The sequence below is a fragment of the Triturus cristatus genome, chromosome 2_2 (assembly GCF_964204655.1).
Source record: "Triturus cristatus chromosome 2_2, aTriCri1.1, whole genome shotgun sequence".
Classification (NCBI taxonomy): domain Eukaryota; kingdom Metazoa; phylum Chordata; class Amphibia; order Caudata; family Salamandridae; genus Triturus; species Triturus cristatus.
The window spans coordinates 6009222-6024829 of NC_140582.1; the positions used below are offsets into that span (position 1 = coordinate 6009222).

Genomic DNA, 15608 nt, shown 5'->3' on the forward strand with positions numbered 1-15608 from the left:
TACCTGTATGGATGCCTGAGTGTCTGTGTGGTTGAGTGGGGTGTGTGTGACTGTGCATAGATGTGCGAGTAGGTGATTCAGTGGGTATATATGTTCAAGAGTGCATCTGTGAAGGGCTGTATGTGTGGGTGAGTGTGTCAATGGGTGTGTTGGTGAGTGCATGAATGTCTAAGTGGTACATGTGTGAGTAACTGCATATGTGAAAGGCAGTATATGTGAGTGTTGGGAGTATATAAATGACTATACGTGAGAGTGAGTGATTGTGAGAGTGGCTGTATGGATGAGTGTGTGCTTGTATAATTGATTGTATAAGAGAGTAAGTATGTGTTATTATCTGTATGAATAAGTGAGGTGGTGTGTGTAGAACTGTATAGGTGAGTAAATGGCAGTGTGACTGATTCTTTGGGTGACTGACTAGGTGTGTGAGTAACTATGAGTGAGTGGTGATATGCGAGTGTCTGTATGGGTGTATGAGTGTATATATCAGTGGCTGTATTGATGAGTGACTGCATGTATGAGTGACTATGGGTGGGTGAGTGAGTGGATGTGTGGGTAGACATATGAATCAGTGAGTGGTTATGGACTAACTGATATTGGTGCGTCTATGGTTTCGAGAATGGTAGTCTGTATTTAGAGTGGGTGTATGACAGGTTATATTAGGGTGTGAGGAGGTGCATCAGAGATTATGTGGATGATGTCATCAGTGATGTCATTTGAGATGTCATCAGTGATGTCATGAGTGATGTAATATGTGAGGTCATCAGCAGTGCATTGAAGAGGCGCAAGTTATAGTTAGCTCAGCTGAATTGCTCTGGTTTTGTACGAGTGAAATGTCAGCCTAACTAGAACGTCCCTGAAACCTGTGTTTTTTTCAGTGAATATCCAAGGTTTTTTAAATGCTAATTCCTATCTATAACGTCCCTGAAAGCCGTAGTGTTTTTTTTTCAGTGAATTTCTAAGGTTTTTTAAATGCTAATTTCTAACTATGCCTACAATGGTATGACATGTACAGAAACAGGAAGAAAGGTGCAGAAAGAAGCAAAAAAAATGCTGAAAGAGGCAACAGAAGTCCAGAAAGAGGAAGAAAGCTACAAAAAGAAGCAAGAGAAGTGCAGAAAGAATCAACAGAGGAGCAAAAAGAGGACTATTTTGACTGTACCTTTCCACAAACTCAAAGTAGCTTTATCACTAATTCTTCTCCTAAGAGGTCTTAAACCTCACTTTTCTCTTGAAGGTTCACTATTCATTAACTGCTCGGTATGTTAGGCTTACCAAGTGCAAGACAGCAATCCTAACCACATCACTGTTGTAAGTCTGATCAAGTTTGTGAAGGTATGCATGCATGTCTCTGCTTTTACCTAATGACATGTTACATACAAATAAACATACAAATAGTTGAATACCTGTGTTTCAAACACCATACTCTGTAAATGTGTACAAAAGGTGTATATATTTATTTCTGCTCATAATACAGTGCACATGGGTATTTAATAGTATATTGAGGGGCTCCACAACACTTATATACATAAGACATGTTTGCCTGTGCAACTGAATGAGAGAGCACAACTGAGAAAATTTGACCACCTATAGGAGGAGCTATCCGCTTTTCAAGTTACCACCTTCAGATGCATAACACATGTGAAAATACATGCACAAGTAGACATATACCCCTGGCAAGAAAGCACGCAGACCTTTAAACTTAACACTCTGCACTTCCCATTTGAATACAGAAAGAGGTGAGAGAAGTACAGAATGAAGTGTCGAAAAGAACAAGAGAGGTGCAAAAAGAGTAAGAAATGTGCAGAAAGAGGCAAGAGAAGTGCAGAAAGAGGCAAGAGAAGTACAGAAAGAGGCAAGAGAAGTGCATAAATTGGCAAGAGAAGTGCAGAAAGGCAAGAAAGGTGCAGAAAGAGGCAAGAAAGGTGCAGAAACAGGCAAGAGCGGTGCAGAAAGAACCAACAGAGGTGCAGAAAGAGGCAAGATGGGTGCAGAAAGAGGCAAGAGAGGTGCAGAAAGAAGCAAAAGAGGTACAAGTGAACTGACAAAAAAGCAAGAGAGGTGAAGAAAGAGGCAAGAGAGGTGCAGAAAGAGGGAAGAGAAGTACAGTAAGAAACAGAGGTGCAGAAAGAGGCAAGAGAGATGCCGAAACAGGCAGCAGAAATACAGAAAGAGGGAACAGAGGTACAGAAAGAGGCAAGAGAGGTGCGGGATGAGGGGTGCAGAAAGCAGTAAGCTGGGTACAGAAAGAGGAAAGAAGTGCAGAAAGAAGCAACAGAGGTACAGAAAGAGGCATCAGAGATGCAGAAAGAGGCAACAGAAGTACAGAAAGAGGCAAGACAGGCACAGATTGGCAAGAGGTGCACAAAGGGACAAAAGAGGTGCAGAAAGAAGCACGAGAAATGCAGAAAGAGGCAAAAGAAGAGCAGAAAGAAGCAACAGAAATGCAGAAAGAGGCAAGAGAGGTGCATAGAGGGAAAGGGGTGATGAAAGAGAAAAGAGAGTTGCAGAAAAATAGGAGAGGTGCAGAAAAGACAAGAAAAGGACAGAAAGAGGCAAGTGAGGTACAGAAAGAAGCAACATAGGTGCACAAGGAGACAAGGTATCTGTAGAAAGAGGCAAGAGAGTTCCAGAAACAGGTAAGAGAGGTGCAGGAAGAGGGGTGCTGAAATTTCCAAGAGAGGTGCAGAAAGAAGCAAGAGCAGTGCAGAAAGAACAAACAGGTGCAGAAAGAGGCAAGATGGGCGCAGAAAGAGGCAAGATAGGTGCAGAAAGAGGAGAGTGAACTGACAAAAAAAGCAAGAGGTGAAGAAAGAGGCAAGAGAGGTGTACAAAGAGGGAAGAAAGTGCAGAAATAGGTAAGAGAAGTGTAGAACGAGGCAAGATGGGTGCAGAACGAGGCAAGAGGGATGCAGAACGAGGCAAGAGGTGTGCAGAAAGAGGCAAGAGGGGTACAGAAAGAAGCAACAGAGGTGCAGAAAGAGGCAAGAGAGGTGCAGAAATAGGCTGCAATGGTGCAGAAAGAAGGAATAGGGGTGCAGGAAAAGGCGAGAGGTGCAGAAAGAGGGATGCAAAACGATGCAAGAGGGATGCAGAAGGGTGCAGAAAGAAGCAAGTGAGGTACAGAAAGAGGCAAAAGGAGTGCAGAAAGAAGAAACAGGTATAGAAAGAGGCAAGAGGGTATAGAAAGAGGCAAGAGGGGTGCAGAGAGGCGAGAGGTGCAGAAAGAGGCAAAAGGGGTACAGAAACAGGCAGCAGTGGTACAGAAAGAAGGAACAGTGGTGCAGAAAGAGGCCAGAGGTGCAGAAAGTGGAAAGAGGGGTGCAGAAAGAGGCAAGAAAAGTGCACAAAGAGCGAAGAAGGTGCAGAAAGAGGCAAAAGGAGTGCAGAAAGAAACAGGTGTAGAAAGAGGCAAGAGGGGTGCAGAAAGAGGCGAGAGGTACAGAAAGAGGTAAAGGGGTACAGAAACAGACAGCAGTGGTGCAGAAAGAAGGAACAGTGGTGCAGAAAGAGGCGAGAGGTGCAGAAAGAGGAAAGAGGGGTGCAGAAAGATGCAAGAGAGGTGCAGAAAGAGGCAAGAGAATTGCAGAAAGAGGCAAGTGAGGTACAGAAAGAGGCAAGAGAAGTGCAGAAAGAAGAACGAGAAGTGAAGAAAGAAGTAACAGTGGTGCAGAAAGAAGTAACAGAGGTGCAGAACGAGGCAAGAGGTGCAGAAACAGGCAGCAGAATTGCAGAAAGAGGGAACAGGAATGCAGAAAGATGGAACTGGGGTGCAGAAAGAGGCAAGAGAGGTGCGGGATGAGAGGTACAGAAAGAGGAAATCAAGGTACAGAAAGAGGAAAGAAGTGCAGAAAGAAGCAACAGAGGTGCAGAAAGAGGCATCAGAGATGCAGAAAGAGGCAAGACCGGTACAGAAGGGCAAGACGTGCAGAAAGGGAGAAAAGAGGTGCAGACTGAAGTAACAGAAATGCAGAAAGAGGCAAAAGAAGTACATAAAGAGGCAAGAGAGGTGCAGAAAGAGGCAAGAGAAGTGCATAAAGAGGCAAGAGAAGTACAGAAAGAGGCAAGAGAAGTGCAGAAATAGGCAAGAGAAGTGCAGAAATAGGCATAGAAAGAGGCAAGAGGGGTACAGAAACAGGCAGAAGTGGTGCAGAAAGAGGCGAGAGGTGCAGAAAGAGGAAAGAGGGGTGCAGAACGAGGCAAGAAACATGCAGAAAGAGGGAAGAAGGTGCAGAAAGAGGCAAAAGGAGTGCAGAAAGAAGAAACTGGTGTAGAAAGAGGCAAGAGGTTATAGAAAGAGGCGAGAGAGGTGCAGAAAGAGATAAGAGGGGTACAGAAACAGGCAGCAGTGGTGCAGAAAGAAGGAACAGTGGTGCAGAAAGAGGCGAGAGGTGCGGAAAGAGGGGTGCAGAAAGATGCAAGAGAGGTGCAGAAAGAGGCAAGAAAGGTGCAGAAAGAGGCAAGAGAGGTACAGAAAGAGGCAAGAGAAGTGCAGAAAGAAGTAACAGTGGTGCAGAAAGAAGTAACAGAGGTGCAGAAAAAGGCAAGAGAGGTGCAGAAAGAGGCAGCAGAATTGCAGAAAGAGGGAACAGAAATGCAGAAAGATGGAACTGGGGTGCAGAAAGAGGCAAGAGAGGTGCGGGAAGAGAGCTACGGAAAGAGGAAAGAGAGGTACAGAAAGAAGAAAGAGAAGTGCAGAAAGAAACAACAGAGGTGCAGAAAGAAGCAACAGAGGTGCAGAAAGAAGCAACAGAGGTGCAGAAAGAGGCATCAGAGATGCAGAAAGAGGCAACAGAAGTGCAGAAATAGGCAAGACAGGTACAGAAGGGCAAGACATGCACAAAGGGACAAAAGAGGTGCAGAAAGAAGCACAAGAAATGCAGAAAGAGGCAAAAGAAGTACAGAAAGAAGCAACAGAAATGCAGAAAGAGGCAAAATAAGTGCTGAAAGAGGCAAGAGAGGTGCAGAAAGAGGCAAGAGGTGCAGAAAGAGGGAAAGGGGTGATGAAAGAGACAAGAGACTTGCAGAAAAATAGGAGAGGTGCAGAAAATACAAGAAAAGGACAGAAAGAGGCAAGTGAGGTACAGAAAGAAGCAACATAGGTGCACAAGGAGGCAAGGCAACTGTAGAAAGAGGCAAGAGAGTTCCAGAAACAGGCAAGAAAGGTGCAGGAAGAGGGAAGAGGGGTGCAGACAGAAGCAATTGAGGTGCATAAAGAGGCAGGAGGTACAGAAACAAGGAAGATAAGTGCAGAGAGAAACAACAGGGGTGCAGAAAAAGGCAAGAGGAGCAGAAGGAGGGAGGAGAGGTGCAGAAACAGGGAAGAGGGGTGCAGAAAGAGCGAAGAGGGGTGCAGAAAGAGGGAGGGTGCAGAAAGAGGGAAGAGGGGTGCAGAAAGAGGGAAGAGGGGGTGCAGCAAGAGGGGTGTGAGAAGGTGGCCTGATATATGCTGTCCACTAGTTCTAGTGGGCACCCTGTATCAGTCCAAACAACCCCTTATGGTGATAGGTTCAAGACAACCTTTATTGAAAGCTATCCTAGTGGTAGCTATGGAGAGCAGCCTTCAGGCTAAGTCTTGAAGGAATGTAAAGCAGCTTGTTTTACCAGTCGATAATCTCTTGAATGATCAAATGAAAGGACAACCACACCAGGTATATATTTAAAATATATGTATTTAGGTTAACACACACCCCTCTAGTCTCTTTATGAGACTGGAGTTCGAAGTACTTAAGTTACAAGTGATCAAGCATCAGTAAAAGCACAAATACACGTTTGGGCCCTAGAGGCGTACCAAACCATATACCAAAAAAGTGGTATAAGAACCACGACTGAACTAGACACAAGGACTAGAGCCTGTAGAATCGCTGGGACCCCAAGGAACCACCCAAGGTAGTGACACAGGGGACTCACGGGGACTGTATGCAGTGTGTAATTACAACCGCAGGTTCGCCTTATCTTCTATGGGCAAAGTCGCAGTTGGAAATTTAAAGATTAGGGACACTTCTAATCGAGTCAGGACCAAAACCTTTTGGACTTAGGAAGTTCTAGGGCTAACACCTACAAGAGCACCTGAGTACTCAAGTTACCTCACCCAGGGAAGCCGGGTGCATAGGTGTCTTTTGGTGTCGGGTCGCATTGTCGATTTCAATGGAAGCCTGCAAAGAACTGCTGCTGCCGTGAAGAGAAGTGTCCGAAGAGAACCAAGACTAGATCCAGGATGGAAGGAACCTGAAAGCAGAGGGGACAGAGTCTGGGTCACTAACCAGTGACCAAGGGCAGGATGGACCAATTCCCACAGATGTCAGGTGCTTCAGGTGAGTTGATGGGTGTCTTGACTCTTCAGCGATGAGGTCAAGGAGGCATCGACGAAGCCGGATTCGAGCTGTCCCACGAAGTCTGTCGAGTGCTGCGGTGTCGGCGACCAGAATGGACCCAACAAGCCTTGGCAACTGCAAGTCTCAGGAATTCAGAGAAAGGGCTGCGGTGCAGACCAGCAAGGTCTGAGGGACTCACCCAGCGAGGGTAAGTCAGGGCACGTCTGGAGAAACCAGGAAAGCCCAAGCAGAAAAGGAGTTGCCTTCGTGGGGACCTGCTAGCCAACGGGCTAGTGATCGCGAAGGAGCCTCGAGCGGTCGCACTTGAAACTGGCCCACGGGTCATTCATGGAGTGGGGGCCAACAATCTTCAGTGCAGGAGGTGCTAAAGGCTGGGGCTACTCGGAGCCCAAAGCACAACTTCGAGGACCAGAAAGATGCTGTTGCTGCAAAAGATCATGGTGTCCAGGGGTCACGGTTCCACGTCACCCACGATAGCCACGGGCCTCAGCTTTGCTGTGGACTCACCTCTGGTGATGCAAAGACGTCAGCGTCCGGTGGGAGCTTCAGCGATGCAGACCGGTCAGTTGCTTCTTTGGTGCCTGCCAAGCAGGGGAGTCACTCCTTGACCTCAAGGGAGATTTGTTCCATCTTCTAGTCGTGATAGAAAGTCGAAGGTCCAGGATATATATTGCAGAGTTTCGTTCAGGGTAATCGAAAGTCCTAGGGACTGGATTCCTATACTTATAGTAAGTTTAGGGGATGGACTAACACTAAGGCCCCCACCTATGGGTGGGCTTGGAAAGAGGGGTGGTTACACCCATTTCCTTCGTCCAGTTTCACGCCAGAGCAGGGACAGGTAGCCCCTGCAACCGGTTTGAACTGGACTATGCACGGGGACACAAAGTGTGCCCCCAGTGCAGGACTTCAAAGCACCAGAGTGCTCCTGCCCAGCCCCAATACACATCAGCCTGTCTGGGAAGGTGGTTACAACTCCCTTCGACAGGAAACCTATTGTCCAGGCCTCCCCTGCCGGAGTTTCGGTCTGTGGCAGAGGCATCCATTTTGTGATGCCAGGGCTCAGTAAAGTCCTACCAGGTTTGACCAGGGTGAACATGTCTTTCCCTCTAGAAGGGTGGAATGCTACCCCCGCTGGGAGGGGGGTAGTATTCCAAAGCGTTTGACACCAAACACGACATGTTTTGATGCGGCCATCCCAAAGTTAGCGTTTACCGCGAGGTTATAATGCACTTAACAGTATATGGTATGGCTGTATCACAGAACAGCCATAAGGAAGGATTTCCGAAAGCTGAAGAGGGGCTCAGCTCATGCTTGGGCACCCTCTCACACAAAACCAAGCACTCTGCCTTCAGGATTGTCAAGGCCTGCCATAGGAGTGGCTTATAGGTTTATATATGTCTGTATAGGGTAGTGATATAGGTAGCCTATACAACAGTAAGGGGTGCAAGCACACCCTTACCCAGGCTGCAGTAGCAGACCTGTGCTGTCATTTTGGAGTGCTTCCCAGGGGTGGCATAATACATGCTGCAGCCCCTGGTAGGCCTCTGAGGTACCTATGCCATAGGGACATAGTATACCATATACTAGGGGCTTATAAGGCACTCCAGAATCCAATTAGATATGTACCTAATGTACATGCAAACCATTTTAGAGAGGAAGCAGCTAGGCTGTGGTCCTGATTAGAAGGACCACAGTCAGACTAAGGTAAAAAAACAGTTAAACACCAGCAAAAAGTGGGGGTACCCATGTGAAGCAGATCCTACTCTCCTACAAGGGGTGCAGAAAGAGGCAAGAGGGTTGCAGAAAGAAGCAACAGAGGGGCAGAAACAGGCAACAGAGGGGCAGAAAGAGGCAAGGGAAGTGCAGAAAGAGGCAAGGGAAGTGCAGAAAGAGGCAAGGGAAGTGCAGAAAGAGGCAATGGAAGTGCAGAAAGAGGCAAGGGAAGTGCAGAAAGAGGCAAGGGTAGTGCAGAAAGACAAGAGGTGCACAAAGAAACAACAGAGGTGCAGAGAGAAGGAAGACAAGTGCAGAAAGAAGGAAGAGGGGTGCAGAAAGAAGGAAGAGGGGTGCAGAACAAAACAGAGGTGCAGAAAGAGGCAAGAGAAGTGCAGCATGAGGGATGCAAAAAGAAGGAAGAGGGGTGCGGGAAGAGGGTGCAGAAAGAGGCAAGAGGGGTTCAGAAAGAAGAGACAGAGGTGCAGAAAGTGGGAAGAGGGGTGCAGACAGAGGCAAGAGAGGTACATAAAGGGGGAAGAGGGATACAGAAAGAGGCAAGAGGGGTGCAGAAAAAAGCAAAAGAAGTGCAGAAAGAAGGAAAAGAGGTGCAGAAAGAGGCAAGTGAACTGACAAAAAAGCAAGAGAGGTGCATAAAGAGGGAAGTAAGTGCAGAAAGAGGCAAGAGGGGTGCAGAAAGGCAAGAGGGGTGCAGAAAAAGGCAAGAGGTACAGATATAGGCAGCAGTGGTGCAGAAAGAAGGAACAGGGGTGCAGAAAAAGGCAAGAGGTGCAGGCAGAGGGATGCAGAAAGAGGCAAGAGGGGTGCAGAAACAAGCAAGTGAGGTGCAAAAACATGCAAGAGGAGTGCAGAAAGTACCAAGCGAAGTACAGAAAGAAGCAACAGAGGTGCAGAATTAACCAACAGAGGTGCAGGAGGCAGCAAGAGAACTGTGGAAGGAGGCAAGAGAAATGCAGAAAGAGGCAAAAGTTACAGAAACAGTCAAGAGAGGTGCAGAAAGATATAACAGTGGTGCAGAGGCAAGAGAGGTGCAGAAAGAAGGGTGCTGAAAGAGGCAAGAGGAGTGCAGAAATTTGCAAGAGCTGCGGAAAGAAGCAAGAGCAGTACAGAAAGAAGCAACAGGGGTGCAGAAAAAGGCAAGAGGGGTGCAGAAAGAAGCAGCAGAGGTGCAGAAAGAGGCAAGAGAAGTGCAGAAAGAGGGAAAGACATGGGCAGAAAGAGGCAACAGGGATGCAGAAAGAAGCAAGAGAGGTGCAGAAAGAAGCAACAAAGGTGCAGAAAGAGTCAAGAGAAGTGCAGAAAGAGGCAAGAGAAGTGCAGAAAGAGGGGACAGGGGTGCAGACAGAGGCAAGAGAGGTACAGAAAGAGGGAAGAGGGTGCTGAAATTTGCAAGAGAGGTGCAGAAAGAAGCAAGAGCAGTGCAGAAAGAACAAACAGAGGTGCAGAAAGAGGCAAGAGGGGTGCAGAAAGAAGCAAGAGGGGTGCAGAAAGAAGCAAGAGGGGTGCAGAAAGAAGGAAAAGAGGTGCAGAAAGAAGGAAAAGAGGTGCAGAAAGAGGCAAGTGAACTGACAAAACAGCAAGAGGGGTGCAGAAAGAGGCAAGAGGTACAGAAATAGGCAGCAGTGGTGCAGAAAGAAGAAACGGGTGCAGAAAGAGGCACGAGGTGCAAAAAGAGGTAAGAGGGATGCAGAAAGATGCAAGAGGGGTGCAGAAAGAAGCAAGTGAAGTGCAGAAAGAGGCAAGAGAGGTGCACAAAGAGGGAAGAAGGTGCAGATAGAGGGAAGAAGGTGCAGATAGAGGGAAGAAGGTGCAGATAGAGGGAAGAAGGTGCAGATAGAGGCAAAAGGGGTGCAGAAAGAACAAACAGGTGCAGAAAGAGGCAGGAAGGGTATAGAAAGAGACAAGATGGGTATAGAAAGAGGCAAGAGGGGTGCAGAGAGGCGAGAGAGGTGCAGAAAGAGGCAAGAGAGGTACAGAAACAGGCATCAATGGTGCAGAAAGAAGGAACAGGGGTGCAGAAATTGGCAAGAGGTGCAGAAAGAGGCAAGAAAAGTGCAGAAAGAAGCAAGTGGGGTACAGAAAGAGGCAAGAGAGGTGCAAAAAGAACGAGAAGTGCAGAAAGAAGTAACAGTGGTGCAGAAAGACAAGAGGGGTGCAGAAAGACGCAAGAGAAGTACAGAAAGAAACAACAGAGGTGCAGAAAGAGGCAAGAGATGTGCAAAAACAGGCAGCAGAGGTGCAGAAAGAGGCAAGAGAGGTGCGGGATGAGCGGTGATAAAGAGGGAAGAGGGGTGCAGAAAAAGGCGAGAGGTGCAGAAAGAAGGAAGAGTGGTGCAGAAAGATGCAAGAGGGGTGCAGAAAGAGGGATGAGGGGTGAAAAAGAGGGAAGAGGGGTGCAGAATTGCCATCATTCCTAGCAATTGCATGAACACTCGAGCTGGTAATGAGTGTTGAGGCTGAAACTGTGATATTAGAGTCTACATGTTGCAGATCCTGACTGGGTTGGGATACGCTAGAGCTCTTTAAGTGTCTATTGTGGCTCCTAGATACACTTGTGTGTCGGATGGTTGGAGAGGAGACTTGATGAGATTTACAGTGAACCCGAGGTTGTGAAGCAGTTGGACTGTTTTAAGAGTGTGGCCTAGGATGCTCTGTTGCGAGCTGGCTTTTATTAGCCAGTCGTCTAGGTAGGGGAAGACGTGAATGTGCTGTCTTCTTAGATGAGCTATGACTACTGCTAGACACTTTGTGAAAAACCTGGGTGCTGTAGGTACCCCGAATGGGAGGACTTTGAATTGATAATGTTGGCCGTCGCACATAAACCTGAGGTATTTGCAGTGAGCGGGTGAATGGGAATATGGAAATAGGCGTCGTTTAGATCCAGAGTGGACAGAAAGTCGCCTTGCTGAAGGAGCGGGAGAACCTGTTGAAGTGTGACCATGTGAAAGTGGTCTCTGTTTGAATGTAGAGAGTTTGCCTGAGGTCTAATATAGGTCTTAAAGAGCCATACCTCTTGGTAATTAAATAAGTACAGGGAGTATACCCCGGTCCCTTGGTATTGTAATGGGACTGGCTCTATTACTTATTTTCCTAGGAGAGAGAACCTCTTGCTTTAAGAGTGAGAGATGCTCTGGTGACATTAAATGTGGGGGAATTGGCTGTAAGTTCCAGGCAGTAAACATATTGGATAATTTGCTGTACCCATTTGTCTGAAGTGATGGAGCGCCTGACAGGAAGAAATTGGGAGAGACGTCCCCCGACAGGAGTGGAATGATGGGGAGTATAGGATGGAAGTCACTGTTTGTTGCTGGAGGGGGAAGAGCGTGTGGAGTTGCCTCTGCCTCTTCCTTTACCATTGTTCCCTCTGAAACCTCCTCTGAAGTAACCTCTTGGTGAGGGGGATTGAGTATTACCCTTGTAAGAGGAGGAGGAAGTCTCGGTTGACATGTTTATAGAGCCACCCCTATAAAAGGAGCAGCGAAAGGAACCCCCATTGGTGGGTGACTGCAAAGCCCCCATGGACTTTGCGACTGCTGTATCTTTTCTCTTTTTTTCCAGCAAGGTGTCATCTGCTGGTCCAAAGAGATGGAATTAGTAGTAAAAGCAGGTGGGATGTAAGGGGGTGAAGGGTAAGTACCCACACTTATCTTCTTTAGAGGAATGTGGTAGTCCTCTGGTAGGTCTAATTTCCTCTTTTTTGGTAGAGTGGCCTGATATGTCCTGTATCAGGGTGAATCAGTAACTTTTTCTGTTTCGGATCCGAAATGGAGTGATCCGACCGAGGCTCTTTTGACTGAGTCTCTTTATCCTTGGTTGCCTGTTTCGGCGTCAAAGGTTTCGTCTCCGAGCCTTTGGGCGCCGGTGTTGTCGGCTTGGACTTATCTTTGGTGCCGAAGGTGTTGGGTTGGCACCGAGATGGGGTCGAGCCCAAACCGGAAGGCTTTTCTTTATGTTGCAGAGACAGGAGGGCGGGCTGCCTGAAGCACAAGTTACTACTTGTGTAACGATATATCTGTAAGAGACATTAGTTAGTGATAGATTCCTTACCTTAGAATATCCCCAGGCGTCAGACTGGATCCGGAAAGTATTGCTAGCAGTACCCCTGCTCGTCGGTAAGTGGCGTCCTGTGGCTCCGCGTCCGTCGCTGGCGTTGTAAGCGCCGAGATGACATCACGGAGACTATTAGGTGCGCACCATGCCACAAACCTGTTCCACCGGCAGGCGTATACCGTCTTAGTGGAGGGACGCCTGGCTGCCAGAATGACATCACAGACTTCGGGAGGAAGATCGAAAGCTGTCAACTGTCGCCGCTCAATCTCCACACATGGAGGTGGAGGCTTGACAGGTTCAGGTGGAGGACTGTCCCCGGCTGCTGCGACAGAAGATCCTCCCGAAGAGGCAGTCGGATCTGGGGATCGATCGCCATGCTGAGTACCTCGGGATACCAGTATCTTTGTGCCCAATCCAGAGCTACAAGGATGACTCAGGCCCAGTCGCGCCAATTTTTTTTCAGCACTCTGGGCAGAAGTGGTATAGGCGGAAAGGCGTACAATAGACCGCAACTCCACTCGCGACGAAAAGCATCGCCGAGCGAGTGCCGCCTTGGAAGTTCCAACACGCAGAACTGATGACATTGCATGTGCTCTTCGGTGGCGAATAGATCTAACCAAGGCTCTCTCCACTGCTGAAACAGACCTTGCACCATGTCCGAGTGCAGACACCACTCGTGATCCATCAAGCACCAGAGGCTGAGTTCGTCCGCCCTGACGTTCAGAGAACCTGCCAGGTGTTTAACCACCAAGGTAATGCCTTGATGTTCCAGCCATGTCCAGAGGCGCAGAGCCTCCTGACATAGGGTCCAGGACCCCACCCCACCCTCTTTGTTGCAATACCACATGGCGGTGGTGTTGTCCGTGAAGACCTGCACCACACTTCCCCAGACAGAGGGAAGGAATGCCTTCAGTGCAAGCCGGATAGCCCGAAGCTCCAACAGATTGACATGGAGCCGGGACTCCGCCGGAGACCAGAGTCCTCTGATCTTCGCCTCTCCCAAGTGGCCTCCCCATCCCAGGAGGGACGCATCCGTCACCACTGTGTGCTCCGGTTGGGGAAGGGAGAGGGATCTGCCATTGACCCAATCGCGATTCGTGAGCCACCACTGCAATTGACGTGCAGTGCCCTCCGAGATCCGGACGTGATCGGACAGGTTTCCCTGATGCTGTGCCCACTGGAACTTCAGGTACCACTGCAGAGCCCGCATATGCCATCTGGCATGTTGCACTAGCAGGATGCCATCAGGCCCAGGAGCCGGAAGGTCATCCTGGCTGAAAGATCTGAATCATAGCCTGAATATCCCGGACTCGCTGCTCGGGAGGATAAACCCGAAACAGTGTTGAATCCAGAACTGCGCCGATGAAGAGGAGCTTCTGAGAGGAAGTCAGGTGTGACTTCGGCACATTGATGGAGAACCCCAGCAGATGCAGGAGGTCGGCCGTAGTCTGAAGGTGGTTGACGACTGCCTGGAGCGAGCCCGCCTTCAGCAACCAGTCGTCGAGGTAAGGGAAAACTGAAACCCCTGACCTGCGCAGGTGAGCAGCGACCGCCACCATCACCTTCGTGAACACCCGAGGGGCGCTGGTAAGGCAGAAGGGAAGCACGGCAAACTAAAAATGCGCCTGGCCTACCGTGAACTTCAGGTAACACCGGTGGGCCGGCAGGACGGGGATGTGAAAATATGCGTCCTGCAAGTCCAACGCTACCATCCAGTCTCCAAGGTCGAGGGCAGCCAAGACCTGAGCCAGAGTCAGCATCTTGAACTTCTCCTTCCGGAGGAAGCGGTTGACGTTCCGAAGGTCCAAGATGGGACTCAGACCCCTTAGTCCTTTATGGGGACCAGAAAGTAGTGGAAATAACAACCACTCCCTACTTCCGGCCCAGGAACGCACTCGATGGCCCCCTTGGCCAAGAGGGCCATGACTTCCTGTTGGAAAAGTACCAAGTGATCCCCCGACATGCGGTGGCACTGAGGTGGCATGGCTGGAGAGGAGGACTGAAGGGGAAGGGAGTAACCCCTGAGGATGATCTGCAACACCCACTTGTCTGATGTGATATCGTTCCACTGGGGGAAGTGTTGGCGGATCCGGCCACCCACCGACGTGGGGTGCTCCACAAAGCTCGGATTAGGAAGGTTTGGAAGTAGAAGCGGCGGAGATAGACTGACCCCCACACTGATTCCCAGACCCGCCCCTGTGGAAGTCGCCTCCGCGGCCACGCTGAGGCTGGTTCTGCACAGGTTTGGTGAAGGAACGTGCCTGGGAGCCTCTGCCATGGCCACGAAAGGAACGAAAACCAGGAGTGGCCGGGCTCTTTGCGGAAAGACCTAAGGACTTGGCCGTGGCCCGCGAGTCCTTAAAACGCTCTAGTGCACTGTCGGCCTTATCGCCAAACAGGCGAGTGCCATCAAAGGGCATGTCCATGAGTGAGCTCTGGACATCAGACGAGAACCCGGTGGACCTCAACCAGGCATGGCGACGAAGCACCACCGTCATAGAAATCGCCCTGCCCAGTGAGTCAGCGGTGTCCAAACCACACCGAATGGCGAACTTATCCGCATCCTTACCCTCAGCAACTGCTTGGGACAGCACAGCGTGGACCTCCTCAGGACACTCAGACAACACCTGAGCAACCATATCCCACACCGCGTGGGAATAGCGGCTCAATAAGCAGGCGGTGTTCACCGAACGCAGCCCCAATCTGGTCGAAGAGAACAACCGCTTACTGAACTGTTCCAGCTTCTTAAAGTCCTTATCCGGTGAAGCTGTGGGAAAGGCACTCTGCGACGTCGAGGCTTGGATGACCAGGCTCTCAGGCGTAGGATGAGTGGTCAGAAACGCGAGTTCACAAGTCGCCGGGCGGTGACACCTGGCGACATTCTTATCCACAGGGGCCCCTGTGGCCGGCCTCGACCAAGTGCCCAACAAGACATCATTGAGGGCGTCGTTAAAGGGAAGCAGGGCCTCCGACGAAGTGGACGCCGTCTGGAGCACCTCAGTGAGGAGATTAGTCTTGAAGGCCACCGTAGGAAGATCGAGGTTGAGGACCTCAGCTGCCCGACGGAGCACCATCGTGTAGGAGGCGGAGAGGCACATCCCGGGTCAGAAGAGAAATCGAGGTTGCCGGCATCCTCCAAGTTGTCCACCCAGTCCTGCTTGGAGTCACACTGACGGGCAAGAGGGTCCTCGGACCCCTCCCAGTCGTCCTCCACCTCTGTTGCATGGGGAACAGACAACGGCGGCAGAGCTGGAGACGGAGAAGGAACATACAGCGTCGGAAACAGCGCCGAGCCGGCGCCGTGTCCCAATGCGGATCCCAGGTAGGAACAAAATGGTCCTGGAACCAGGGCAAGGGCGGGACAAACGGCACCCACTGCGGCGCCGGAGGCGGAGCCGAGGGTGGCGCTGGGGCCGGCAACGCTGGACCTTGTGGCGCCAACGGCACAGGATCCTCTGGCGCCACAGCTGCATCCGCCGGCGTCGCCGACGG

At 49.9% G+C, this 15608-nt stretch overlaps 2 protein-coding genes across 7 annotated transcripts in view; one reads left to right on the top strand and one right to left on the bottom strand.

Moving 5' to 3' along the window:
• ERCC3 (ERCC excision repair 3, TFIIH core complex helicase subunit) overlaps window positions 1-15608 on the bottom strand; it is a 1429399-nt gene that overhangs the window by 537151 nt on the left and 876640 nt on the right. The gene's annotated exons all lie outside the window — the stretch shown is intronic.
• Window positions 1-15608, top strand: part of LOC146861746 (uncharacterized) — a 34472-nt gene that overhangs the window by 18436 nt on the left and 428 nt on the right. Inside the window, exon 3 of the mRNA XM_085643192.1 lies at window positions 11625-11673. Coding sequence (XP_085499318.1) covers window positions 11625-11673 — 49 coding nt within the window. The remainder of the gene's footprint in view (window positions 1-11624; window positions 11674-15608) is intronic.